The sequence below is a fragment of the Trichoderma virens genome, assembly GCF_000170995.1.
Source record: "Trichoderma virens Gv29-8 chromosome Unknown TRIVIscaffold_80, whole genome shotgun sequence".
NCBI classification, from domain to species: domain Eukaryota; kingdom Fungi; phylum Ascomycota; class Sordariomycetes; order Hypocreales; family Hypocreaceae; genus Trichoderma; species Trichoderma virens.
Window position 1 is genome coordinate 320,961 of NW_014013669.1, and position 26,107 is coordinate 347,067.

Here is a 26,107-nt window from a genome sequence, read left to right on the forward strand (position 1 = left end):
TGTACAATCTACAATCTTGACTCTTGAACCAATCAATCAAGTTGATCCGCGGGTTTTGGCGGCGATAAACCAGGGGCTACTTGTTATTTGTACCTCTGTTTTTACACATCTCAGTCCTTCAGTCAACAATACCCTTGAAAATAAGCCTGTCATTCATATATCGTCATCATGCCGGGCACAGACAGCGGGAGAAACTCCCCCATCCTCTCGGCCTTTGGCCTTCCTCTGCGGTCTAATAGCACGAGAAGCAGCAGACGAGCAAGCCCTGACCGTTCCGTGCCTCGCGACCATCTCCCCAAGGCCTATGGCAGCACTAGCAGCAACCGCAACAGCTACCATCAATACATGATGAATGCCACGCCCACGTCTGCGACCCCCGTGGGTTCATCCTTGTCCATCCCCAACTCGCCCGTTGCTCCGGCCATCCACAGTGAGGCCACGCGCCAGATTCTGGCGACGATGAACGAGGGAGGCGGTCGTAGGTCGGCCCAGGGCTCTCCACGATCCAGCATGGACAACTCGACCACGTCGTTTGACAGCGTACGCAGCAGCGGCTCTGACTGGCCAACGCACCCGTACGAGCTCAACACCATTGCCGAGCTGGATACGCTGCCCATCGGCACCGAAGTCAACTTCCGCGGCCGTATACACACCCAGCGCCAGCTTTCCAAGGCCCTCGATTTCCTTCTCCTCCGTGACCAGACCTACTCCATCCAGGGCGTCCTTTCTAGGGAAAACATGGAGATGGTCCAATGGGTGCAGAAGCTTCCTGCTGAGTCGCTGCTTCAAATCAACGGCGTGCTCAAGGCGCCTCCTGAGCCTGTCCGATCCGCCACCGTCTCCAATGTCGAGATTGATATTCATGGCTTGTGGCTCGTGAACCCAGCTCAGAGCGCTCCCTTCAGCGTCTACAGACCCCCCGAGGCCATGCGCAACCGCATGTCATCGCGTATCCTTGATCTACGACACCCGGCTAACCAGGCCCTGTTCCGCATCCGATCCATGGTCGCTCGCCAGTTCCGTGACACTCTCGAGAAGGAAGGCTTCTTGGAGATCCAGACACCCAAGCTCCAGCCTGCTGCCACTGAGAGTGGCGCCTCTGTTTTCAAGGTCAACTATTTCGGTCGCAAGGCCTTCTTGGCCCAGAGCCCCCAGCTCGCCAAGCAAATGTCTGTCTCTGCCGACTTTGGTCGTGTCTATGAGATTGGTCCCGTCTTCCGCGCGGAAAATTCAAACACCCATCGCCACCTTACCGAGTACACTGGTTTGGATATTGAAATGGCCATTGAGCATGACTACCACGAGGTCATTGCGGTGCTTGATATATTCCTCAAGAATGTCTTCAAGACCGTTTACGAAATGCCCGAGGTCGAGGTCCTCAAGAAGCGATGGCCTAGCAGCGAGTTCAAGTATCTGGACGAGACGCTCATTCTCGATTTCAGAGACGGTCTCCAGATGCTACGAGACGATGGCCGTGAGGCCCCTGAAGAGGATCTTTCCACATCCGACGAGATCCGACTTGGCGAACTTGTCAGGGAGAAGTATAACACCGACTACTATGTGCTAGACCGCTTCCCCACAAACGCTCGCCCCTTCTATACCCACAAAGACCCCGAAGATCCCAGGTGGACCCGATCCTTTGACATCTTCATCCGCGGCCAAGAGATCTGCTCTGGTGGCCAGCGTATCCACGATGCCGCTGAGCTGCGTGCCAACATGGCTGCTGCTGGCATCGCCGAGGAGGGCATGGAAGAGTACATGGCCGGTTTCGACCTCGGTGCACCACCCCATGCCGGAGCCGGTCTCGGTCTCGAGCGTATCGTGACCTGGATGCTCGAGCTCGGAGATGTACGAAATGCCTCGCTCTTCTACCGCGACCCCAAGTCTCTCCCCGACCGCAAGCCCGGTCTGCCCCACCCCGAGGCCGATACCACCAAGCCGTATGCCGCACTCCACACTCCCCCGGTCGAGAAGCTCATTGCCAACTATGGCGATGCCTCCAACACCTCTTGGCTCGACGAGCGATTTGAGATTTGGAGACACAAGTCTGGCGCTGCCATTGGATTTGTCAAGCAGGAGAAATTTGCCATGATCACTGGTGATCCTCTCTGTGATAAGTCGCAGTACAAGGACGTCATCTCATCGTATGTCAAGTACGTCGTGACAGAGCTCCGCCTCGTCCCCATGTGGATGCTTGTCTCGTACGATGTGCAGAAGATTCTGGCACACGACCTGGGCTGGCGAACCCTCTCCTGTACCGAGGAGCAGCGTGTTGACACTGCGAGACACCAGAGCCCGGCTGGCGGACCCAAGGCCCGCAGAGTCGAGCGTGAGGGCGTCAAGATTCACGAAGTCAAGGCCGACGAGGACTTTATCTCGCGCGCTAACCCTGCCATTGAGGCCTGGAAGGCCAACCGCAAGGGCAAGCAGGTGCACTTGACCGAGGTGCGCCCTTGGGTCGACCCGGAGCACCGACGCTACTTCGCCGCCGAGAAGGACGGCAAGGTGCACGCCATGGTGGTGTTGGCCAAGCTGTCTCCCCGCCACGGCTGGCAGGTTAAGTGGGCTCTGGACTTCCCCGGAGCCGTCAACGGCGCCATCGAGGTGCTCATTGAGCACGCGCTGTCGTGCGTCACCGGCCAGGTGACATTCGGTGTTGGTGTGTCGGAGAAGCTGACTCCTGGTGAGCACCTTCACGGCATTCGAGCCAAGTTCCTTGCCACCACCTATCGCTCCATTGTCGAGAGTCTTGGGCTGCGCAGAAAGGCTGGCTTCCGATCAAAGTTTGGTGCCCTGGGTGAAGAGGTTTACATTTGTTACCCCAAGCACGGCGTCGGCTTGAGAGATTTGCAGCAAGTCATCAAGTTCTTCCAAGATTAAGGATGCACGCATGAATGAGACGATACCAAATGATACCACCAATGATTATACCGGGAAAATTCAAGCTCGAAAAAAAAAGAAGCATACAAAAAAAGTAACATGTCCATTGAAATGAGACCTGTGGAGTTTGATAGTGATGGGATTATGAACGGAGGGTTTTGGCACACACGGGAGATTCCCCAATGGCTTGCTCATCATATTCATTTCAGTTATTTGTTTCCTCTTGTCTTTCAAGATACCGACGTTTTTGTTCTTTCTTTCTTCGCTCATGGGTTAGGCACCATGAATTTATTTGTATAGATGGGATGGTAGGGCTGTTTCATTGTTGGATGGCATACCGGATTAGGAGGAGGGATAGCCTGAACATTGGTTTTGAGTAGTTTTTATTTTGGTATTACATTTGATGAACATGATATGATGCACAGTTATTGAGTCCGTGTTCCATTTGACCTCTTTTTGAGCATCGTCTGGTAGGAGAGATGATTTAAGGGTTGAAATGCCGAGTTAGACTTTTGATATGCTTATCTGTCTATATGATGTTTGGCCATATCGGCTTCACACATCTAGTGTGTCTATTTCAGTATATGCTTCCTTGAGTCGCTTTCTTACTCATGCCATGATATGTACAACATGATGCCCGCGCCGACAGCAACGGCTGTGAACTGTGTCAGTGTCTTCCGCAGCTCCAGCATCTTGTTTGGGCCCGTCTCTAGCAGTTCCGGGATGACGGCGACGGTGCCGACGTATAAAAAGGTTCCGGCAGTAAAGGGCAGCAACATGTCACCCCATGTCTAACAGTATACACGTTAATACGCCAACCTACTAAAAAAAAAAAAGAGAGAGTATAAAGAGGGGGGTTAGTTCTTGAACTTACAAGGCTTGTCCCCCAGAGCCCCGCATTCCGGGGCATGAGCTCGCCGTCGCCGCCGGGGCCGGACCCGAACTCCTGGACGGCGATGCCGATGAGGGTGCCCATGAAGGCGCCGATGGCGGTGACGAACTGGGAGGCCATGGCGGCGCGCTTGGAGAAGCCGGACTGGACGAGGAGGGCGAAGTCGCCGACCTCGTGGGGGATCTCGTGGAAGAAGACGGCGACGGTGGTGGTTGCGCCGATGGTGGGGGAGGCGTAGAAGCTGGCGGACATGGCGAGGCCGTCGGTGATGTTGTGGGTGAAGTCGGCGCTGGGAGGGGAGGGGAGGGTTTAGTATTTGACTGATGCTCTGTTGGAGTCTGTTGTATCTGTCTGGGGTGCTCACATTAAGTTGAGATAGCCTCCCAGCTTTACGCTGGGGTTGATCTCCTTGGGCTGCGACTGCTCGTCGGCCTGGCTCTTCTTGTCACCCTTCTTTGTCTTGCGAGACTTGGCCTCGTTCTTGTGAGTGTCTGCTCCAGTGGAGATGCCGACATCTGTATTCTTAGCATGCCCCTCATCATGAGAATGTCCATGTGAATGGTCATGTCCAGCGCCGCCAGTCGCAATCCGCAAGCCCTTGTCCATAGCCACAAACGTCATGAAGCCAACCAGAATGCCAAATCCGAGAATGAGGTTGCGGTTTGGTTCGACAAGCACAAACCTGGCCCTATCCGGCTCGTCCTCCCCGACAAAGATCTCCGGCAGCAAGTGGAACAGCGTGTCTCCCAGCAGTCCTCCCACGGCAAAGGCCACCATGACGGACAGAGAGGACGGGTCGATGTTGGTCGGGACGAGGGCCAGCAGGAAGTTGGGCGGGCCGGATATGTACAGCGTGGCGAGGAGCGCATTGACTGCGGGCGAGCCGGGGAAGAGCACGGAGAAGAGCTTCGTTGTGAAGGACGACGGCGCAGTCTCGAAATGGGCGCGCTTGGCGGCGTTGAGCTCCTGGATAACGGGACATGTCTAGACGCGCAAGAAGAGAAGGTTTTCAGTCAGCATATGCCATGAATATCACAGGTGTGAAGCTATATCCTGCACCCGTACCTGAAGCTGGCCATCAAGCTCCTCCAGGCTTAGACTCTCGACAGCTGCCGGGGCCCCCTTGATCTGCGACGCCGCCGCACAGGCCGCCAGCAAAAAGACGCATGCCGCCGCCAGAGTCCTAAAGGCGCTGCTTCGAGCCATTGCGTCGAGCAGCCTGAGAATTCCCTCGTCAATGGCTGGGAAGGAGATGGTGATGGTGATTTTGCTGTCGAGTGAGGGATGACCAAATCGAGACACGCCAGAAAGACACGAAAGTCAATGCTACGGAACCCACTTTTTGCCTGTTTTGTCAATTGTCTGGGTACATGGTGCCTGAACTGCAGTGCTTAAAATAGCGGATAGGCATGATGTTAATTTGAGCTGCAATACGGAAACTTGGAGTCAAATACTGCGACCAACAATGGCAGTTAACCTATGAATATGACTTTATAGAAGAGATAATCAATGTAAAGAAACGATTTGATGAATAGAGAAGCTGCCAATTGGTATATCTAGCTGCTAACATGGTCTTTTGCTTAGATAATCCAACATCGTGTTAGTGGCATGATCACCACTCAATACCCAGTACCTTGCATGCTAACCTTATATCAATCTCCCCCCAAACAAACAATCGAGCTTCGCTTCCAAGTTTCAATACTTTGGTCATATCCATCTGTCAGCATCATCAACCCATCATGGCATCATCCGACTTGGCGTTCCGGCACGCACGTGGCAACTGGCACATCCGATCCGTCACTACTGTACACTTGCAAAGTCTATGAAAAGCTCCGTACCTGGCACTAAGAAAATGCCGGTCTCGCATCTCCATAAAAGAGACATCCAAAGCTTATCTCCAGGCGATGGGCTTATCTCGTAGCGACGAGCATCCCATGGATGGTTTACCGATCGTCATCTCGCATCCCACGTGCTTGTTATAAAGTCGTGAAATATCAGAAATCTTGACAAGATGTGACGAGACGCGGGTTTTTTCATCCAATTCACTCTTATCTTTTTCAATCGCTCAACCCTGCTGGCCGCGGATCTACGGCATCACATCATCACATCCTCGTCTCAAGCAAATATGTCTACCACATCAACAACAGTAACCACAGCTGCCGTCACAGCTGAGCGGCCACTCTATCCCATTGGCATCCCAGAGAAATTCTCAGCCGATGGAGTTGTCCAGCGGTTTCCCGGAAACACCACAGTCTGCCATGTTCCCGCCGACTCTCCTCTCCAGCCCGGCATGAACGCCCTCCACGCATCTCTGAGTTCACATCCCGTGCTCTCCAAGCTCGTCCATCTCTTGCCGAAGCCTTCATGGCACATGACCGTCCTCGACGGCCTCCGCGACAAGGAATGTGAGCCTGGCATGTGGCCTCCTGGAATGGAAAAGCTGCCTCTCGACGAGTGCACCCGCGAGTTCTCCCGCAAGCTGAGGGCCCTCGGCCTGGAGCTGGAAAAGGAGGGCCTCGCGCCGCCATACAAGATGCGAATCCGGGGTTTTGACCCTGCCGTCATCGGCATCGGACTGGAAATTGAGGGAGCAACACCGGAGGAGGAGAAGCGCATGCGGCGGCTGCGTGACAGACTTGCCGATACCCTGGGCTTCAGAGCGCCGAACCACGAGACATACGGCTTTCATATTAGCATGGCGTATCTGATGAGGCACATTGATGGCGAGAACAGGGATGCGCTGAATCAGGTGTTTGCGCAGCATTTGCCAGCGCTGCAGCGGGAGTTTGATCTTGGGCCGGTGGAGTTTTGCACGTTTGAAAACATGTATGCATTTCCGAGACTGTTTTATCTCGGGGAGCAAGAGTAAGACGGTGCTGGATTTTCTTGTTGTATACATAGTTACAGATACACATGCATATAATCTAATGTAGCCTTTGAATGCACTCATAAATGTGATCACGTCTAATGCATGTATTTCCACTACAGCTCTCAGTATTAATCTACCACCAAATAAACACCTTGACTATATCATCGCTTATTAGATTTTACTCCCATGTCCATCTCGTAAAACTCAATTCAATAGCTCTCGGCCATCACCCGAGAGAAAAAGAAAACCACATGTAAACTATACTACCACCAAACAGTGACAACCTCGTCTTACACATTCCCGAGTCATGTTAGCCTCGACCAATACTATTTACCCGCCCTACTCTAAAACAACAAAATAAGCCTCCAAAAAAGTTCCCTTGCCTAAATAGCCCACCCGGCGTGCTTCTTAGCCGTATTCTCTTTGGCTGCTCGGCACCAGATAAGCGCCTCGCCTGGAGATAAGCAGACACCCTTCCAACAACTGCCTCAACTCGTCTCTTCGGCAATTATACCGAGCTCTCTGGCTTCACATTCTCCAAAATTATATGTATTACCTTGCTTTAAAGTCCTGGTAAGGCAAACCACGCTGCCGGATCTGCCACTGTGACTGGCTTGGCTGTTCAATTGGCATGGATTAGAAGCTGGGACTAGCATCGACAAGGTCCGCCGGTCTAGACTCTATTTCCCCAGGTTTTTTCCCTTTCGTATTATTGAACGCTTGTCTTGGTGTTTTGGTACTACATACTTAGTACTACTCTGCATATACATTGGGAGTTGTGAGGGATCAGACGAAATCTTATAAGAGGAGCACAATGCCAATTGCGACAATGACACCGCATCATCACAAGGCCTCCAATTCCTCTTGAAACTTGCCTCTATCTACTCAATTGCAAAGACAAAGAGAACAACAACAGGAAATAATCATCTTAGTTTAGTATCACCATTGCTTCATCTCCATCTCCATCCTCATCTTCCTCCTCCTCCTCCCCATCACAATGGGTCGCCCATCCCAAGACCCCCCAGCGGAAACTGTCCAGCCCACAGCCTTCGACATATCAGACGCCCAAGATGCCAACGCCCAAGAACACGACCTGACCTTCTTCCAAGCCCTCTCGCTCTACCCCACCGGTGTCTTCTGGAGCATCGTCATGTCCACCGCCGTCGTCATGGAGGGCTACGACACCAAGCTGATCGGCACGCTCTTCGCCCAGCCGACCTTTCAAAAGGCCTTTGGCCAGGAGGTCAAGCCGGGCTCGTACCAGATCTCGGCGCCGTGGCAGACGGGCTTGAGCAATGGGTCGTCGGCGGGACAGTTGATTGGGCTCTTGTTGGCGGGTTACGTGAGTGAGCGGTTTGGGTTCCGCAAGACGATGCTTTTGGGCATGATGAGTGTCATTGGGCTCATCTTTATTACCTTCTTTGCCCCCAGTTTGACGGTTCTTGAGGTTGGACAGGTCTTGTTCGGTGAGTGGTTTATAATAAACAGTGTTGATTGCTGGTCACTAACATGGCCATCAGGTATCCCTCTCGGACTGTTCCAGACAATCCCCGTTGTCTATGCTCTTGAAATCTCTCCCCTCTGCCTGCGTGCCTATCTCACCAACTACGTCAACTTTTGCTGGGTACCATCAATCATAATCCACCTCAATATCAGTTTCAAGCTAACAGCTCAAAAGGCGTTTGGTCAACTCATTGCCACCGGAATCCTCCGCGGCGTCCTCCCCATGACCTCTCAATGGGCCTACAGAATCCCATTCGCAGTTCAGTAAGTCAAATCCTCAACACCATCTCTATTTCAACCTCCATCCAAACAAACGACTAACATTCTGTCTCATCTAGATGGGTCTGGCCCCTCATCCTCATCCCCGCCATCTTCTTCGCCCCCGAATCCCCCTGGTGGCTCGTCCGCAAGGGCCGCCTCCAGGAAGCCAGGGCCGTCGTCAAGCGTCTCACGTCGGACAGAAACGTCAACTTTGACATTGACAAGAACATTGCCCTCATGGTGGTCACCACAGAGCACGAGCGCTCGGTCAACGCCGAGACATCGTACCTCGCTTGCTTTCAGGGGACAAATCTTCGGCGAACCCTCATCGTCATTGGCATTTACTGCATCCAGACGCTCAACGGCAATCCTCTCCGCGGATACTCTACGTATTTCCTGCAGCAGGCTGGTCTGCCTACCACTCAGGCCTTTAACATGACAATCGTGGGCTTCGCAGTCGCCATTGTAGGCGGCTTCTTTTCTGTGAGAACTTACCACCCCCTTTATCTCAGGATGACTAGATCATATCGTAACAATACTAACCTCCAAAAAAAAAAAAACACAGTGGGTTCTGCTCCCCCTCTTCGGCCGCCGCACCATCTACTTCTGGAGTCTCGTCCTCATGTTCATCATCACGATCCTCGTCGGCGCCCTCGGTGTCCCGCAATCCCGATCCCCCACGCCCGCCTTCGCCTGGGCCATCGGCTCCCTCCTCATCGTCTCCTCGTTCCTCTACAACTGCTCCATCGGACCCCTGACCAACACCCTCTGCTCCGAGATCCCCTCCTCTCTCCTCCGCAGCAAGTCCGTCGTCCTTGCCCGCTGGACCTACGCCGTCACCACCATCATCGCCGGCGTCCTGACCCCTTACCAGCTCAACCCCACGGCCTGGAACTGGGGCGCCAAGACGGGCTTGTTCTGGGCCGGCGGGTGTCTCATTTCCATCACTTTTACTTACTTTTGCGTTCCTGAGCCCAAGGATCGGACGACGGCCGAGTTGGATATCTTGTTTGAGAGGAAGATTTCCGCCCGAAACTTTTCCAAGACGCCGGTTGATTTGACTGAGGCTATTTGCGGGGACGATGAAAAGAAGATTTAAAGATGACGAGATAGAAAACTAAAGGCAAAAAGGTGGTAGAGCATGATGGTAGTACATATAAACGGCGAATCAGTAGTTGATAAGACAGTGTTGATCCTTATACTTGCTCTACGTTACTTAAGTAAAGAACCGATCCATTCTTCAACCTCTCCAATTTTTCAATGGGCTTTTTGTCTGGAGATTATGTGCATCAATGTATATAAGTAATGACAAACGGTGAAAATAGCTACCGTTCCCCTGACCAACGCCTCCCACCCAAGATAACTACCTGACCAAAAACCAAATACATTTCCCATTGGCCTTACATTCCGGTATTTACAATCATTAATCCCATTTTAATAAAGGGCCCATCATTCCACGCTACATCCTCACAGAAATGGAGGCGGCACTCCAAAATACCATATACAGAAAAACTTGGTCGTAACCCTCCTCTCCTTTCGCAGCTGTGCCTCCGAAAGTTCCCTGCCAAACGCAGCGAAAAAGTCGCTCCGGCAGATTGGATTCTTGATCTTCTCCAACCGCTCTACAGCCCATTTATTCTCGGCTTGATCCATGCACTCAATTGCATATAAAAAGAGCGGGCGGAGATATCCCGTCTTCAAAACGCCTTCCTCCTGAGCATTCCAATCCCCGTCAACGATTTCTCGTAAATGGTGCATTGCCTGCCTTGATTCTGCAGATCTAGATATGGGGTCTCCTAAGACGCGACCGATTTCAATAAATTCAGCATGGTACGCCGCACTAGCCATTCCAACCAGTGCAATGATGGGATCGGCAACCTTGGGCGCAAGGTGAGCACGCAGGTCCTCGGAAGTTTGGCGCTGAGTGGCACAGCGATTATCCCACAGAGTATGCAATCGAGAGCTGATGTGTGCCATTTGTTCTACTACATCTTTTTGGTCCACGCCAGTGGTGCGTGAGCGGTGGTAATGGGTCATTTGCGCAATTTCACCAGATATCATCTGGAGCTGAAAATAAAAGTAGAAGATCGGAGTGGTGAGCATCTCATAAATGTGAGTCGATGTGTCCGAGGGGTCATTCAACGGCGCAGCAATGTTGGGCATGCTATCGCCGCAGCTAGAGAAAAGTTCATAAATGTCATCCGAGAGGAGCCCCGTACCTCCACCGCGTATTGTTGTTGTATGAAGTATCCTCAACCAGGCAATAATTCTGATTACAAGTGGAGAAGATGGGAGTTGACTTTGCTTCCATGCCCTTAATCTGGTGAGAAACGCTTCGCTCGGCTCTCTGAGAAGAGGAACAGTTTCGTAATATTGTACAACATCGAATAAACTCAAAAGAAACGTTGCTATCAAGACGATGTCGAAATCTTGGGTACTATCGGCCAAGAGCTCTTCGTATGTCGATTTGGCAGACTGATAGAGAGACATGGCCTTGGACAGCGGCAGACCGTACATCTGCCCCTTATAAAGCGTAGCAAGAGCCACAATCCCCTCGGCCACGGCTTCATTGCTCATGCCAACCTCGGCAACTTGAGCCTTCATGCGCCGCCAATTGATAGCATCAAAAGGAGCTATAGCTGGGCAGTCGACGCTCTCAATGAAGAATGAAATCGACGGCTGCAGAGGCACCTCTCGAATGGCCAAAACATCGATAGTGGTTGTGAGTTCTATATCACGGGATATCAAGGTTGGAGGCGAGGCGGGCTCAAATTCAGCATCGTCTGTGGTGCCAGATATGGCATCTTGCCGCAGCGCCTTCTCCAAGCGCGCAGTAATATCCACGATGGAGCTATCCGGCGATAGAAATGGGTTCGTTTCGGTGCCATCAGTAATACTGAGGTCACCATCAAGCGAAATCCCTTGTATATAAACGCCATCCTTTCCTTCAGACAGCGGACTCGGATACTGCTGCGAGGCTAATTCCACCTCTGCCGACTGTCCAAATCCCGAGGCATTGTTATCAGCAGATCCGTCCGGTATGAGCTGCTCCGGGGTCTGAGGTGTCACTGCTTGGCCCGGCTGACTCTTTCTCGGCTTATACACGCAGCGCCGCTTCAGCCTCGTGCAATTGTGACAAACCGGCCGGAGCTCATCGCATTTGACCTTTCTCGACCGGCAGGTGAGGCAGCCGCTCCGGACTCGGCCCCGATAGGGCTGCTGCGGCACGCCGGAGCTCCTTGGCTCTAGGGTCTGCATAATAGCGGATCCGGCTCCGATCCGGCCTCACGATGCATCTGAAGCGGGAGGAATCTCGGTGACTGGAATAGGTATGTAGGAAGGGGAGAGAGGTTTGGATTACATTACATTACTGGAGTCCATCTCCGGCTTAGCAGAGGGAGTATACGGGCATTGCTACCTGTTGTAGGCACAATCACGTGGGGCTGGGTATTTGGGGGCATTTAGGCTGGTCAGCACTTGCTTGAAGCCATTGCACACTCTGAGGAAGGAGGGGCCCCGGTGAGACGGTGAGGGGAAGCTTTACTGGGAAGCGCGAGTCCAAAAAAACGTGCTCGATTTAGGCGTTGCAACTTGCTAGCGAGAGCGGACGATTCCCGCTGCTCGTATCTGGGAATAATGGCGGCTTATCTCTAGCCGATGACGGCGCTTATCTGTTGCCGACGAACCTTGATGGCCTCACTTACACGCATCCATGCACTTGTCAAACTTCATCCACAAGATTGCTTTTATTCTCGTTCAATCAGTATAATTCTGGAGATGAAATATCATAATAGATGTCCACAATGGAGTCCATACGAGATACGTATATGATGCTCAAAACACGCCCTCTGATTCCCTCTCCTCGTCTTTGTCTTCTGCTTCTAGCACAGGATTCGGTGTCAATCGATCCAAAATGGAGTCCACCACAAGTCCAAGCAGTAACTTGGCATTGCAAGACCTCCAGACTCTCCGTGATCGCCTCATAGCCGTCGCCAAAGAAGCCGGCACCATCATCCTCTCCGCCAACCCAACCCCCCTCACAACCTCCTCCAAGAAAAACAGTCCGTCCCTTCACCATCCTTCTCACCCGCTAAAAAAGCATCACTAACTCATATAAATCTGCTTCTTTTCCAGCTGCCGACATCGTCACCCAGACAGACAAAGCAGTCGAATCCCTCATCCGCACAAACCTCGCCTCCCACTATCCTTCCTTCGCCTTCATCGGCGAAGAGACATACCACCCCGGCCAGACCATCACAGACGACCCAACCTTCATCGTCGACCCCATAGACGGCACGTCCAACTTTGTCCACGGCTTCCCCGACGTCGCCGTCTCCATCGCCCTCGTCGTGGAGAAACTGCCCACCGTAGGCGTCGTCTACAATCCCTTCCGTGACGAGCTCTGGGCCGCCATCAAGGGCCACGGCGTATATCATACCACACAGAGCAACAGTAACAACGGAAATACTACGAAGCAGCAGCAGCTACTCTCCCCCAAATCTCCCCTCCAAGGCCTCTCCCCGGCCTGCATCGCCATCGACTTCGGCACCGATCGCCAAGGCCCCAACTTCGCCCTCAACCTCAAAGTCTTCACCACCCTCCTCCGCACCGCCTCCGATGGCGGCCGCTTCGTCAACTCCCTGCGCTGCTCCGGCTCCGCCGCCCTCGCAATCTGCCGTGTCGCTGCCAGCCAGCAGGACGCCTTTTGGGAGTGCGGGTCCTGGGCCTGGGACGTTGCCGCTGCCTGGTGCGTCCTTGTCGAGGCTGGTGGTGTCATGGTTGACGGCCATCCCGGGGGTTGGAATCCGCCCGTAGACAATCGGAGGTATCTCGCCGTGAGGCCGGCGACGGCAGGACAGAGAGAGTTTGTGGAGGAGTTTTGGGACGTTATTGGCGACGACCGCTCGACGTATGGACCTCCTTGATGCCTGCGTTCGCAATATCAATAAATGTAGTACACCATGTGCAAGTGGTCAATATAAATAGTATTGTCATATATTTCAGTCCTATATCTTTATATCATCCATCATAAAGGAGTGTGATCATTCATCCTTGTAATCCGTTAACCCCCTTTATCCGTAAGTGCCAATGCCATTCATTAAGTAGTCCACAGGAAATTATCCATAGACAAGACGTATAAGGCATTAAAAACAAGAAACCAAACAACCAAATCTACCGAGGTTTCTCTAGGTAGATATGCCGAAACCCCCGTCAAAACTCATTAAAGACATGATTTCCTCCACATTGTATGTATCTCCTCGAGATCAATCTCACGACATTCTTTTTGTTTCTGATTCATTAAAAAAAGGCCCTTATTTACACCAACGGGGCCAAAAGCTTTTTGTCTTTTTACAGAGCAAAAGCAGCCACGGCAACGGCAGCGGCAGCGGCTCCGAAAGAGCTCAGCTTGTTACCGCTGCTTCCAGGAACGTTGGTCGTGGAAGGAGAAGCGCTCGAGCTGGACCCAGGAGCAGTAGGTGAGCCACCAGTAGGTGAGGCGGTCACAGAGCCGTTAGAACTGGGGAAGGGGACAGAAGTAGTAAAGGTGGTAGGGGCGGCGGAAGAGGCCGACGCACTGCTAGTGGACTGAGGCTCTGAAGCAGTGGTCTGAGAGCCCGAGGAACCAGTAGTCTGAGCCTCCGAGGTCGTAGTCTGCTGTTCCGAGCTAGTAGTCTGCGGCTCTGAAGCAGTAGTAGACTGGGAGCCAGAGTCGGTGGTGGTCTGAGAGTCCGAGCTGCTAGGCTGAGAGTCTGAGCTGGTAGACTGAGGCTCTGAGTTAGTAGTGGTAGAGACAGAGGTGGAGGTGGAGCTGGAGCTGGAGCTGGACTCAGAGGTGGGAGTAGTAACCTTGGTGGACGAAGCAGCAGCGGAGGAGCTAGAGGGCTTGCTGGGGGCTGCGGAAGTCGACGTTGGGTTGCTTGGATTGGTGTCGATGTTCTTGCAGGAGAGATCGAACAGAGGCGTCTCGGTCAGCTGGCTGCCAATGACACCGAAGCTGGGGTTGGGAGCATCGGGAGCGGCATCCTGAAGAGTGTACCACCAGACGTTGGTCTTGCCAAAGTTGGGGCAGCCAACCTGCACCCAGTAGTCACGAGCATTAGTCGTAGAGGCAATGGCATCGCCAGAGCTCACGCCGTTGACGGGCCAGCCGGTCTCAGTGACCCAGACCTCCTTGCCAGGGCCAGCGTTCTGGATCTTCTGCAGGGCGGCCTCGTACAGAGACTTGGCGTTGGAAATGCTGTTGGCGTTTGTGTTTTCGTAGTAGGGGTAGGTGTCCATGCCGAGCCAGTCGACGGCATCGATGACAGGCTTGTTCGAGTCCAGCACCCAGGCGTTCCAGGTGTCGACGTGGCCGATGGGAACGTCAGACAGACAAGAGCCCTTGACGGTGTCACGGACCTGGTTGATGTAGTTAACCAGAGTTCCGGGCTGAGCTCCAGGGCCGGCATGAGAGGCAACACCAGTAGGGGTGATTCGGTACAGATCCTCGCTACCAACAGAGATACCGGCAACAAGACCGTCGAGCTGACCGCAGTACTGGCTAATGGTGGCCTTGAGAGCGGCAATCTCGTTGGCAAAGGCAGCATCGCCGGCAGACGCCCACAGGCCGAAGAGCAGGCTGGTCTTTGTGTTGATGGCAGCGGGAATGGCAGAAATGGGCGAGTTGGGGGTGCCGCCCTGGATCATGGTGTACAGACGGGCGCTGGTAAAGGCGCCATCGGTGCCGTCGAGACCAGCAGCCGTCTTGAACTCGGCCTCGAAATCAGTCTGGGCCTTGGGCTGACCGTTGGTAAAGGTCGAGCCGTAGTTGAAGCCCTGGTAGGCGGCGTTGACGGCCGAAATGGCCGTGGCCAGAGTGAGGAGGGTGGATGAAGAAGGCATTTTTCCTTTGTTCAATTCCAGTACAATATCTGATGTCGATAAAGCTGCTTTCTTATTCCTCTATATAACACGGCGGGAGATCCGGATGACAAGACGGAAATCCGGGGGGCTGAGGTGGCGATATCAGGTGTCGTCGGTTCCAAAAAAAGCGAACGAGATGAAGCCGAGCAAAACAAGCGAATGTCCTTGCAAAGTATGGCTGATGATATGTCTACTTGCTATCACAGGTCAAAGCGAAGGGACAAGGTCGACAGCCACGGGGGATGAGACCAAGAAATAAGGATGAAAGCGACTGTTTTGGTGTTTAGAGGAGAGACGGTATAAGAAGAAAGAAAAGAAAGAAAAGAGATGACGAGGAAAAGGGAGGTCAGCCTTGAAAAGGAAAGCCAGAAGAGACGTCAGCCAGCGGAAGCGGAGTGAGTTGGGATACGAGATTCTGGCGTGGATGCCGAAAAAAGCAAGGCACAAATGCACAAACGCACCCACTTCAGTGTCACCACACCACCGCCTCGTTTTTTTTTTCTGGAGCTGTTTTTCTTTCTGTCCATCTCGGTGTTTTTCTCTACCTGTTTCTGTTCTTGTGTAGATCGGTTTTAGCTCTTCTAAATCAAGCCACAGGGGTTCAAGTGTCACAGGCCACGAGGGCAAAGCAAGCCATCGCCATCCATAGCAGCAACTCATTGGCAACGGCCTCAACTCGGCCCACCAAAAGACACCAAAAATATGGAAACCCAAGATGGAGCAACCCGGTTTGTTGGTCGCGGTGGAGCAGCCGTGGAAGAAGAGAGAAGAGAGAAAAGAGAAAATGCCGCTCGATTCAGCTCATGCTGTGCCCACGCCAAGACCGAATGGCGAAAACGACGTCATTGGCCATGCCATAGCATCATCGCCATCGTCGGTAGATCGTCGATAGAACGAGCGTCAGGCCTGGCAACCTGGTAGGGATCAATGCGATACGAACAGACAGCGTGACTCGTCCAACCCACCACGTCACCCATCGCCTCTACCCATCAAATCCCTGTGACAGACAGCGAACCGTCACTGACAGTTGAGAGAAAAAAATAGAAAGAAAAAAACGCCACAGCGGCTGCCCGGCATCCCCCCGGTTCGCTCGTGGCGCGCTAAACCCACTGACAGATGCTGTCTTTTCGCTCCTCTTCGGTCCGAGACGCCGACACAAGGTTATGCCTCTCTGTATTCCACAAAACAGTCCATTTCTATACCCAAAAAAATCACAACATATCGCGAAAAACAACTGCTATCTACCCAGACACCCTCGCCTCTACAACACAGCCATTCCAAGCTCAGCCAACACTCAAATAACAATTAACCCCAACACCAACCACCTGCTATACCGCCTAGTACTCCATACAACCCCCCCTCGTGACCTCGTGTTCACCAAAAGGGCAGTCAAGCATCGTATTCCATTTAGCCGCTAAGCACAAACAGGTGCAGTTCCCTCCCAAGGAAAAAGAAAAACTACACCGCACTTACACTTACAAATGCAGCCCAGCTCATATACTTCGGGCTTCTATCAAAACAACAGACCAATCCAACTGAATGTCCCATCCCCTGAATTCAATCCCATATACTTTTGCTGCCAAATCCTTCCGGCTCCGAATCCCGCGCTGTGGCTCCCGCTAACGCAGAGGAAAAAGTTAAAAGGCTCGGGGACCACAGGCTTCGTAAGCTGTACCTGCATGGCGCCCCTACTATTGGAGTTAGCCCTCCATTCTGTTGTCTCAGCTTGTGATTCTCTCAGTTGCACGTGATTGTTGTCTTGAAGCTGAGGTTGAGTTTAAGAGCTGGCACTTTGTAGTATGTCTTCCATCTTGGGTTGAAACAAGACTGTACCTATATATAAGTAAAAGAAAAAGAAAAGGAAATGGTGCTTCACGGCAAAATACTCGTTAACATGGCTCTGCTTCTCCCAATTCTCTGACCAAGAAATTATACTCGTGTCCTCATTATTGTCCATAGTCCTGGGCTCTGGCTCTAGTCATCATATCATCGGCTCCCAAATGCATGTACACTCCACACCACTGTTCCATGTCCGGTTCTATCGTATACCCACGAGTAGTCAGTTGCCCTTGCAAATATGCATACAGTTATCCTTCATTTTCACCCAAAGAGAAATCGATATCTGGAGCAATAATCCACCCAAATATCAACTAGCTACTGCCAACAAATCCCCGGATCCCCCTTAGTCCCAGCGTCTTCTTCTCCTTTTTGGGCTTGCCAGACTCCTCCTTGGCCTTGTCTTTACTGTCCCTTCGAATCATACTCTGGAGTCCACCTGTGTGCGTGTGTTAGTGCTGCCAATCATCAAATATGGGTGCATGAGGTTAGCAAGCCATGTCCGACTTACCGCTGAAATAGCTTCTTTCCGGGCTCATCGACAGATTGGCCGACGACGACTGTCCATCTGTCCCACCCGTACCCGCAGAGCTGGTTGGTTGTAGTGGCTGCAGCACGGAGGATGTAGGAGTCCCAGGGTTTGATCCGGGAGAAGATGTGATATTGTACCCTGCTCCCTCGGCTGCTTCCGTCGTTGAGAGAAGTCGCAGCGGCCTTGACTTCATCGACATTGGGCCTGTAGACGACGACATGCCGTCTTCCTCACCTTCCGCGATGCTCGATTTTTCCGTTGCAAGCGATGCTTCCAGTTGCATATCCAGAAGAGACGACTGCAGCACCGTGTATTTGCGCGTCAGCAGGCTGTATTGCTTCTGCATCTCTGCCTGCTTCGCACGGCTAGCCGCAAGAGCGCTCTCGACTGCAATGTTCACCGTTACCGCTGGTCTGTTCCGCTCGTCACGAGCTTCAGAGAGCTGTGCCTGGAGCGTTGCCACCTGGGATTGGAAAAGCTTCTTTGCTCGCTGCATCTCTGCCTCCGAAGCTGTCAACTGCAGCTTGAGCGTTTCCAGCTGGTTCTGGGCCTCCTCGGCTGCGTTGACCGCCGCCATTCGTTCAACCTCCCTCGCTTGATAGTCTCGTTCCGAGAGCGACAGTCGCTCAACTTCCGCCTTAAGCCGGTCAATCTCGGCGCCGTGTATCTCAATCGACTGCATGTTTTGCTTTGCATTCAGCTCCTTCACCTCGGCGTCGCACACGAGCTTCCGTAGCTTTTCGCATTCTCGCAGGCTCTCTTCGAGCTCTTTCCGAACCGATTCAATCTCCGTCTGCATCTTCTTTGACTCTTCACGCAGGTTTTTCAGCTTGTTGGCAAGGTCTGCTTCCCACTTCTTCGCCATGGCCCGGCTCTTTTCTGACTCCTTGCGGACCTGCATCTCAGCCATCTTGGCCTCTTCGTAGCGGCTCTTGAGGTTTCGGTTCATCATAATCAGATTCTGCATTTCTGCCTCTGTAGCAGCCTCCGCCATTTGCCTTCTTCTAAGCTCGCCGATATGGGCCATGTGTTGCTGCTTGAGATATCTCTCAAAGCTGAGGTCATTTTGCAGCAAGATGAGTTGTCTTTGCAGGTGAGCAATCTGGGCGTTGCTACTGTCCCCAGCCGATACGGGAGTATGAGTTTGCGGCGGCAGCGTCATCATCGTAGATGGCCTATCGACAATAGACTCCTGATGACTTAGAGCAAGAGAAGGCACGCTATCGTTTGCCAAGGATTGGTGAAGACTGCTCTTGATTGCCTTATTCGACCTGATGAGATCTTGAAGCTGAGTATGGGAAGCCGACTGGAGCAGCTGAGTGCCAGAGGGGCTATCCACGCCAAACATATCCCTGGCTCGAGCAGCTTCGCCAGAGTCTCTTGCCGAGTGATGGCTAGATTGGGAGCCACGCCGCATCAATGTTGAGGGAGTACGGTCGCTGGTGACGGACTCTGTCGCCGACATGTGAGTGTTCCTCCACGAATTCACCTTGGTTACTGAGCTGCTCAGCAACCCAGGATCTGACCTCACTTGGCTCAACTCGTCGTTGAGAGCCTGAGCCGAAGAGTCTGGAAGATGCAATAGCTCGTGTTCGCCAAACATCTGGGATTCTGGTGCAATACACAGCGCCATACATTCGGCGACGACTTCGGCGGCTTCGCTCTTGATCCACCGCCCAAAATCTGTCTTTTCCGTTTCGATTGTGAGGGTATAGAAATTAGGGTGAAGGATATGGCATCTCCTGAATTGTTCTGACTGATGCCGAATCTCCGTCGGCTGTACTTCAATCTCGTCCGCACCGGACACATTGGCATGGCGCATATATCTCTGCGGTTTGCGAATGTAGTCCATGAAATTAATAGGGTATAGGCCATATAGGACCGTGTAGTAGTTGGATAGGTGTGATATATTGGTGTCTTCCGTCTCCGGGTCGTATGCAAAAACCTCCCACCGGCTTGCCTGTTCGGAATCGTGAAAGGGCGACTCCATGGTCCCCGACCTCTCCTTTTCCCAGAAGAGTAGCCTGGTATAGATGTTGAAAAGAGTGGGCAAGTGTGGCACCAGAGAGCTGGGCATGTGCGGCAGTAGCATGATGAGAGCGGTCAGCGCAGCCGAGATGACAGTGGTCGAAGTGTCTTGCTGAAGGCATGTCAAGAGATCGGTAAATAAAGGGGTTTGAGCCACTTGATGTAAGTGAGGCGGTTGTGACTGGATAAATGAACAGAAGAAATTCAGACTGGCTCTTCTGTACTTTTTCTTGATAAGGTAGCCGTCCAAGGAGGAGAAGAATTCCTGGATGCCGGTTAGTAACGAGCAGTTAACAAAAGAACACAAAGGGAACAAGAGAGATGGGAATGGGAAGACACGGCGGTGAACGTATGAATGTACATACTTTTGGTCGCTTCTTCCCAAACTGCCCCAGCGCATCGCTTATCATCTTTTCAGTGTGCTCCGACGGCTGATAGCCCTCGAAACGGGCAGGGTGAAAATCGTCCATCCATATCTCAAACAGTCGATCGATGAGGGGGTTCGACGCCGAGTCCTTGCCAATGTCATCGTGGTACTCGTCGGAAACGGTGACAATCTCGTTCAGTATCTCCATGGCCTCGGCCACGACGTTCTTGTCGAATCCCGTCTTGTCGAGAATGCCCTTGCAAGCGTCCAGCCACACCAGTATTCGCTCGGGAGTCCGCAGCACAGTAAACAGCCGGCGCAAGATGCTCAGCCAGGCGCCAGACGCGGCAGGGTTGCCCCGAACATTCTTATCAAAGATGAGCAGCAGCTCCTCCTGCAGCCGATCCGACGCAGCCTCGTCATATTTCTCACGCCTCCGCAAGTAGCCGGCAATTGTTTCGCTGAGATCATCGGGAAGGGGCAGGGTTGGCTCGACGATAAAGTCCTTGATGGCCTTGGACAGCTCCTTGAGGGATCTGCCACGGTGGGTCAGTCAATCAATCCGAGGTGCAGGCCAGTCAACCCCCATAAACTAGACCCCGTTGATGGGCGATCGACTCACATTGTAGAAGCCATCACGGCAAGATGTGCACCAGGCCGCAGCTGAGGCCACCGTGGCCACCGCCTGGATCGTGGATGCTTCCGGCAGGTCTCTCCAGCAGGAACAGAGGCAGCAGATGCGCTGCAGGCGTCAGGCTGGCCAAAATCAGGGACCTCGCGTTTTTGGAGATGGTGTTGCGCGCTGGATTTGCTGAGGTTTAGCCGGATGGAGAACAAGCTTTTGAGAGGACGTCGAGCTTGCAGCGACAGATTTGTAGAGGCCAGGCAGGAAATGGCTGCGCTAGACCCGGATGCGGCGTAGGCGCAGAACGAGCAGAAAATGTTAAGGGAACCTTCCGACGCACCCCGCCACGGGCGTCACAGCAGGTTCTCGGTACTGCGCTGGGCCCAACTCCCTTAGTACCTTTACCCCGCAATGACTTGATCAATATGATCCCCTCCCGCATGACTCCACTGAAGCACAGCTTAGGGCACTTGCAAGCAGCTCTGGGCCACTGCACTACAGGCCCTGGTAGGCCCTGGTAGGCCCTGCTGGAGCCCGCTGGAGCCCGCTGGAGGCCCGCTGGACCCGTTGGCTGCTAGCGCTGCAAGCCCCGGGCACCCGAGCTTCAGTAGCCTGTCGGTGGCTCGATCGACCTGCTGATGGGCTCCGCAAAGGTGGTACGTAAACGGCCGTGAATGTCGCAGACACTCGACATGTATCGAGCCACACACAGTCAGGTCAGCATCCCAACCGCCCGAATGCCCTGATGAAGCCCTGAAGCTTGAGGCAGCAGCTGCTGGACCAATTGAACCGTCATCGCGTGATCCCCTCCCGCGAGCCCCTCCTCGCCTCCCCCTCACTTGGAGCTACTGGCTATTTCTTCTGCTCCTCGACTTTGGTTTTTACTCTTTCTTTCTTCTTTTCCTCTCCTCATCCGCCTTGATTATACCCTCAAACATCTCAATTGACAGCGTCAAAGACGTCTACCTCCTCTTCATCCCTCAATTCGCATCATCCACCTGTCGGCTTGCACTCTGAAGCCGTCAATTCCATCTGAATCACACACACTTGTCTCTCTCCCACACAGAACACCTCCCCCGCATTCACAATGGCTGCGAATAAGACTTCAGCTATTGCTGACCAGGAACCCCTCGACGTTCTCTTTGCTCTGCATCCCAAGTTTGATATGCTTGACTTTGCAGGCCCATTGGCTGTCTTTGCCCAGGCGCAGCATGACTTTGCTGATGATTGTACGTATTGCGAGGCTGTCAAGGTTGGGCCCAAATGCTAACCAGCTTTCCCCGCATTCTCAAACAGCCACCAAAGCATTTGAGATAACTCTGGCTGGCAGTGAGCCCCAGGTCCTCTCTACCCAAGGCGCCATTGTGCAATCCCAAATCACCTTCCGAGAGGCCCATGAACGCCTTGATGACTTTGACGTTCTCGTCATCCTCGGCGGAAACGTCGATGAGATCATCCAAAAGGAACTTGAGCCACTTGGCCTCATCACCGCCTTTTCCGACCTTCAGAAGAAGGATCCGGCCAGAGAACGAACCGTCCTGTCCGTCTGCACCGGCTCACACCTGCTCGCCCGAGAGGGTATCCTCTGTGGCCTCTCTGCCACCACCCACCCCGACCACTTTACCAAATTTGAGAACCTCTGCAGCGATGCTGCTACCCGACTCTTGACTGAGCGTACCGACGTCATCGAGGATGCCCGATATGTCGTCAACAACCTTCGCTTTGAGCTCACTGAAGACGAAAGCCCATACACCCGCCGCGCGTCCGATGCTGGACGACCTCACGGCCGGTAAGTTGTCACACTACCATGATTCTACATCTACGGGCAGACTTGTTTGCTAATCATGTCTTTTGCATAACAGAAAGGGAAGCATCTCCTTCAAGCAATCCAACACACGTCGCGAGTCCATCGTGAGACGTGCGGCGATGCGCCTCGGTGGTCTTCGGGTGGTGACCGCGGGGGGTCAGAGCGCTGGCGTGGATGCGGCTTTGTATCTCGTCAGCGCCCTGGTGGATGATAAATGTGCAGACGAGGTGACCAGGCTCCTTCAGTGGAACTGGAGCAAGGGAGTCGTCGTTGACGGCCTCGACGTGTAAATGGCAGCAATACAGACGCCATATAATCGCCAGCGGAAGCTTGGCTGTGTAGTAAATCTTGCGGGTCGATGTTATAGCATCCGCCGTGTTCATCGAAGAACTAGCTGTAGTATTATGATATGAATGGAATGAATCTGGAACTCAGTTTTTTTTACTACTATTGTTTAACCTTTTACTGCTGTCGCCGTCACCGTCACCGCCTACAAATCACCTCATGCCTCTACTCCATGAGCTGCCTGACGGCACTCACGAGAGAAAGAGTCAACGTCAAACCAAAGCGGGGACAAGCGTTTGCCCCTACTCCGGAGTAATACTTTGATCACCCCCACTTTGCTCACCTTGAGCCGGGTCTCGATGAATTTTAGCCAGCGATGCACCGGTACTGATTGAGTTGAAGCGGGGAACCTTGCTAGGCCTGCATTTTGTGAAGCGGATCGGATCCTGGTGGGAATCCATCTATGCCTGCTTGGCTCTTTTTCCAAGGTACATGGGCCATGTACAGTATGTGTTTTCCATGCTTCACGTCACTGGGATCCGCCAAAAGTCAAAACTCAATTCACGCATGAAGTAAAACGCCTAACCTGCACTGGACGGGCAAATCATGATGCTGCCTTTCCGATGAAGCGAGTGCACTGATGGCCAGACCCCAGAGAATGAGAACCTCGAGCATTGGAGTCATTGGGAAGCGGTAGGTATCTCGGGCAGTACGAGTACAATACATACAGTAGATGCAGTACCTGTGCAGAGGCCTAACCCCAAACTACTAAAGCAAATGCGGACATGGCAGTGTCGCTCGCAGCAGGTGGTCACGAGGGGCAGCATCAAACCAGCCAGAGCTTCCAGCTACTGGAAACCGTCTGCAGGAAATGCGCTACTGATGTACTACTCCATGCAGCTATGCGTCGTGATACAAGCCTTGACGCCTTGGTTGGATTCAAACGCAAAGCGTCAGTTCAGTTGCAAAGTACAAAGTACGGAGCACAAATGGAAGTGAAATGGAAGTGCCAATGAGTGGACGCTAGCCCGGAATCGGAATACCCGTCGGTTACATAATCACGATTTGGTCCATCCACTTGGCCCAAAAAATGCAGCTGAACTGGAGCCCTGCAGGGGCAGCTTCACAAGCATTTGACCGTCTAACGCTTTCGCGACGCGCCTCGCAGCCTCTCTCCTTCAACCCAGCCGGAGAAAAGCGCTGCTCTCCAACTCGCATCTGCATCCATAACGTCGTTTTACTCGTCGCATAAGCCTTGCATTTCTGCCCATCTCTTCCATTTGGCCCCAACCAGCTTCGTCATCGCGCATTTCCACATCTAAAGCTCTGCCGCCTGCCGCATTCGCCCCCTTTCGCACGAGCAACTCAACAAAGCAAACAAGAAACCGCCGCCCTTTTACCCCCCTTCGAGTCATTGGTAGTAGGTGCCGAAGTGCATCTACAAACGCATCACCATGGCCGACTGGTCGCAGCTCAAAGTTGTCGACCTCAAAGCAGAGCTCAAGAGCCGCGGTCTGCCCTATGCCGGTCTCAAGGCGGAGCTAGTTGCGCGACTGGAGGCTGCCGACGAACAGGCCGCGCAGCAGGAAGGCGAAAATGCATCGGAAGAGCAGAATAAGCCAGCAGCTGTCGAACCGGATGCCGTTGAAGCCGCGCAGCCCTCTCTCACGAAAGATCGTGATCCATCCCCCGAGGAGACAGCCGATCAAGGCCAGGAAGCCAAGCCTGCGCAGCCAATGGAGGATCACCCTGCGCTTCCAGCTCCCGCTGAGCCTGAGTCAACCGCGCCGGTCTCTGAGAAACCTTCCGAAGCTCCAGAAGGCGATGCTGGTCAGGATCGTGAGGCGACAGCCGCCAGTCGCCCGCCAACTGGCAACGAGCAGCCCCTCGAACGAACTGCCTCCCCAACCCCCCAAGAACCCGCACAAGAACCCTCGCAGGAGCCCTCACGGGTGCCCACACATGAGCCTACTGAAGAGCTTTCTATCGAACCAACGCCAGAAGCCCAGAAGCGCAAGCGACGCTCTGATAGCCCGCTACCTACCGAAGAAGATATAGCACAGAAGCGTGCACGTGTTGATGAAGCCCCTGCTGCAGACGAAACGAGCGCCGATATTGATATGACCAGTGTCTCGCGCGAAGAACAATCCTCCACCGTGGCAGACGTTCCGCCCGTCGAGATGGAGAGGAGCGTGGAGCCGGCGCTGCACGCGCCTACTACCGCGATCTACATTAGCAACCTGATGCGCCCATTGCGCCCCGATGATCTCCAGAACCATCTCGTCAGCCTTGCCGCCACGCATGATTCTAACAAGGGAAAGGACGCCATTGCCAGATTCTACCTGGACCAGATCCGTACTCATGCCTTTGTTGCATTCGATTCGGTAGCCACCGCCCAACGAGTTCGCACTGCACTCCACGACACCGTCTGGCCTAATGAAAGCAACCGCAAGGCGCTTTCGGTAGACTTTATCCCCCCTGAGAGAGTCGACGAATGGATCGAGACGGAAGAAGCTGGCGGTAGACGGTCGTCAATCCGCTGGCAGGTGGCTTATACGGATGGACCTTCTCGTGGGACAGTCCAGGCCGCATTGGTAGAATCTACGTTTACATCGAGAGCAGGACAACCAGAACGACCTGCCCCTGCTGGACCGCCGCCGCCACGTATGGGCCTCGGAAGTGCCAATGCTATGCCCATTGGCCCTCGGGCGCATCGCGGCCATCGCGAGGATGAGGGCGAGGATGATCGTGCCCGAGGAAGGGATCTTGAGGGTGACCGCAGCCGACAATGGGATTCTGAGACGATGCGCCCGCCACCCACCGGGCCACGAGGCAGGCGTGCAGGTCCGCGTTCCACCGCCAGCTCTTTGGACCATGTTGTTGAAAGCACCAAAGCCCGCCCTCACATTCCATACCAGGCCGTAGCCGAGAGTGTCGCTCGCCGCCGCCTGGACAATATATCGGTCTACAGAAATGAGGACACAAGCTCCCACTTCAACTCTAACCGCTACTCCTTCGAGGGCGGCGACAACTTTGTGGATCGAGGCCGCGAGATTTTCGAAGGCATTCGACCTCCTCATCGCGAAGCAGAGCGCCGTGGTGGACGCGGAAGCGGTCCTCGGCAGCGACGAGCATCACCCCACTTTCGATCCCGGGGCGATCGATATGTTCCCAGCAATCAAGGCTCCAGCCGTCGCTCTGGCAGCGGCTATCCTGCGAGTAGCTGGGACTAGATATATCCAGATGACGGTGAAATTGGGGGGGGGGGGGGGGGGGGTCTTATCACGCCGTGATATGGGGGAGGATGGGGGCTCTATGG

The 26,107-nt window shown here is 53.5% G+C and overlaps 10 protein-coding genes across 10 annotated transcripts; 6 read left to right on the forward strand and 4 right to left on the reverse strand.

Moving 5' to 3' along the window:
• Positions 1-438: 438 nt before the first annotated feature.
• On the forward strand, positions 439-3,303 carry TRIVIDRAFT_90082 (uncharacterized protein; the record flags this gene model as incomplete). The annotated part of the gene is made up of 1 exon (XM_014099053.1): positions 439-3,303. The coding sequence occupies one exon, from the start codon at positions 460-462 to the stop codon at positions 2,878-2,880; it is 2,421 nt and encodes an 806-aa protein (XP_013954528.1).
• TRIVIDRAFT_209709 (uncharacterized protein) lies at positions 2,539-4,978 on the reverse strand (the record flags this gene model as incomplete). The annotated part of the gene is made up of 5 exons (XM_014099054.1): positions 2,539-3,239; positions 3,490-3,671; positions 3,755-4,061; positions 4,137-4,756; positions 4,838-4,978. The coding sequence occupies 5 exons, from the start codon at positions 4,976-4,978 to the stop codon at positions 3,200-3,202; spliced, it is 1,290 nt and encodes a 429-aa protein (XP_013954529.1).
• A 919-nt stretch (positions 4,979-5,897) lies between these two features.
• Positions 5,898-6,712, forward strand: TRIVIDRAFT_68876 (uncharacterized protein; the record flags this gene model as incomplete). The annotated part of the gene is made up of 2 exons (XM_014099055.1): positions 5,898-6,637; positions 6,706-6,712. The coding sequence occupies 2 exons, from the start codon at positions 5,898-5,900 to the stop codon at positions 6,710-6,712; spliced, it is 747 nt and encodes a 248-aa protein (XP_013954530.1).
• A 926-nt stretch (positions 6,713-7,638) lies between these two features.
• Positions 7,639-9,504, forward strand: TRIVIDRAFT_48416 (uncharacterized protein; the record flags this gene model as incomplete). The annotated part of the gene is made up of 5 exons (XM_014099056.1): positions 7,639-8,107; positions 8,162-8,265; positions 8,320-8,408; positions 8,483-8,888; positions 8,971-9,504. The coding sequence occupies 5 exons, from the start codon at positions 7,639-7,641 to the stop codon at positions 9,502-9,504; spliced, it is 1,602 nt and encodes a 533-aa protein (XP_013954531.1).
• A 368-nt stretch (positions 9,505-9,872) lies between these two features.
• On the reverse strand, positions 9,873-11,663 carry TRIVIDRAFT_68874 (uncharacterized protein; the record flags this gene model as incomplete). Its single annotated transcript, XM_014099057.1, has 1 exon — positions 9,873-11,663. The coding sequence occupies one exon, from the start codon at positions 11,661-11,663 to the stop codon at positions 9,873-9,875; it is 1,791 nt and encodes a 596-aa protein (XP_013954532.1).
• A 655-nt stretch (positions 11,664-12,318) lies between these two features.
• On the forward strand, positions 12,319-13,330 carry TRIVIDRAFT_68873 (uncharacterized protein; the record flags this gene model as incomplete). Its single annotated transcript, XM_014099058.1, has 2 exons — positions 12,319-12,466; positions 12,540-13,330. The coding sequence occupies 2 exons, from the start codon at positions 12,319-12,321 to the stop codon at positions 13,328-13,330; spliced, it is 939 nt and encodes a 312-aa protein (XP_013954533.1).
• Positions 13,331-13,373: 43 nt separating this feature from the next.
• On the reverse strand, positions 13,374-15,598 carry TRIVIDRAFT_181202 (glycoside hydrolase family 17 protein; the record flags this gene model as incomplete). Its single annotated transcript, XM_014099150.1, has 1 exon — positions 13,374-15,598. One exon carries the CDS (start codon positions 15,285-15,287, stop codon positions 13,755-13,757), a length of 1,533 nt encoding a protein of 510 aa, XP_013954625.1.
• A 1,629-nt stretch (positions 15,599-17,227) lies between these two features.
• TRIVIDRAFT_81118 (uncharacterized protein) lies at positions 17,228-20,707 on the reverse strand (the record flags this gene model as incomplete). Its single annotated transcript, XM_014099059.1, has 4 exons — positions 17,228-17,583; positions 17,656-19,969; positions 20,070-20,607; positions 20,694-20,707. 4 exons carry the CDS (start codon positions 20,705-20,707, stop codon positions 17,459-17,461), a joined length of 2,991 nt encoding a protein of 996 aa, XP_013954534.1.
• Positions 20,708-21,623: 916 nt separating this feature from the next.
• Positions 21,624-22,972, forward strand: TRIVIDRAFT_77416 (uncharacterized protein; the record flags this gene model as incomplete). The annotated part of the gene is made up of 3 exons (XM_014099060.1): positions 21,624-21,925; positions 21,993-22,485; positions 22,559-22,972. The coding sequence occupies 3 exons, from the start codon at positions 21,784-21,786 to the stop codon at positions 22,791-22,793; spliced, it is 870 nt and encodes a 289-aa protein (XP_013954535.1).
• Positions 22,973-24,242: 1,270 nt separating this feature from the next.
• Positions 24,243-26,021, forward strand: TRIVIDRAFT_224059 (uncharacterized protein; the record flags this gene model as incomplete). The annotated part of the gene is made up of 1 exon (XM_014099061.1): positions 24,243-26,021. One exon carries the CDS (start codon positions 24,243-24,245, stop codon positions 26,019-26,021), a length of 1,779 nt encoding a protein of 592 aa, XP_013954536.1.
• Positions 26,022-26,107: the final 86 nt, after the last annotated feature.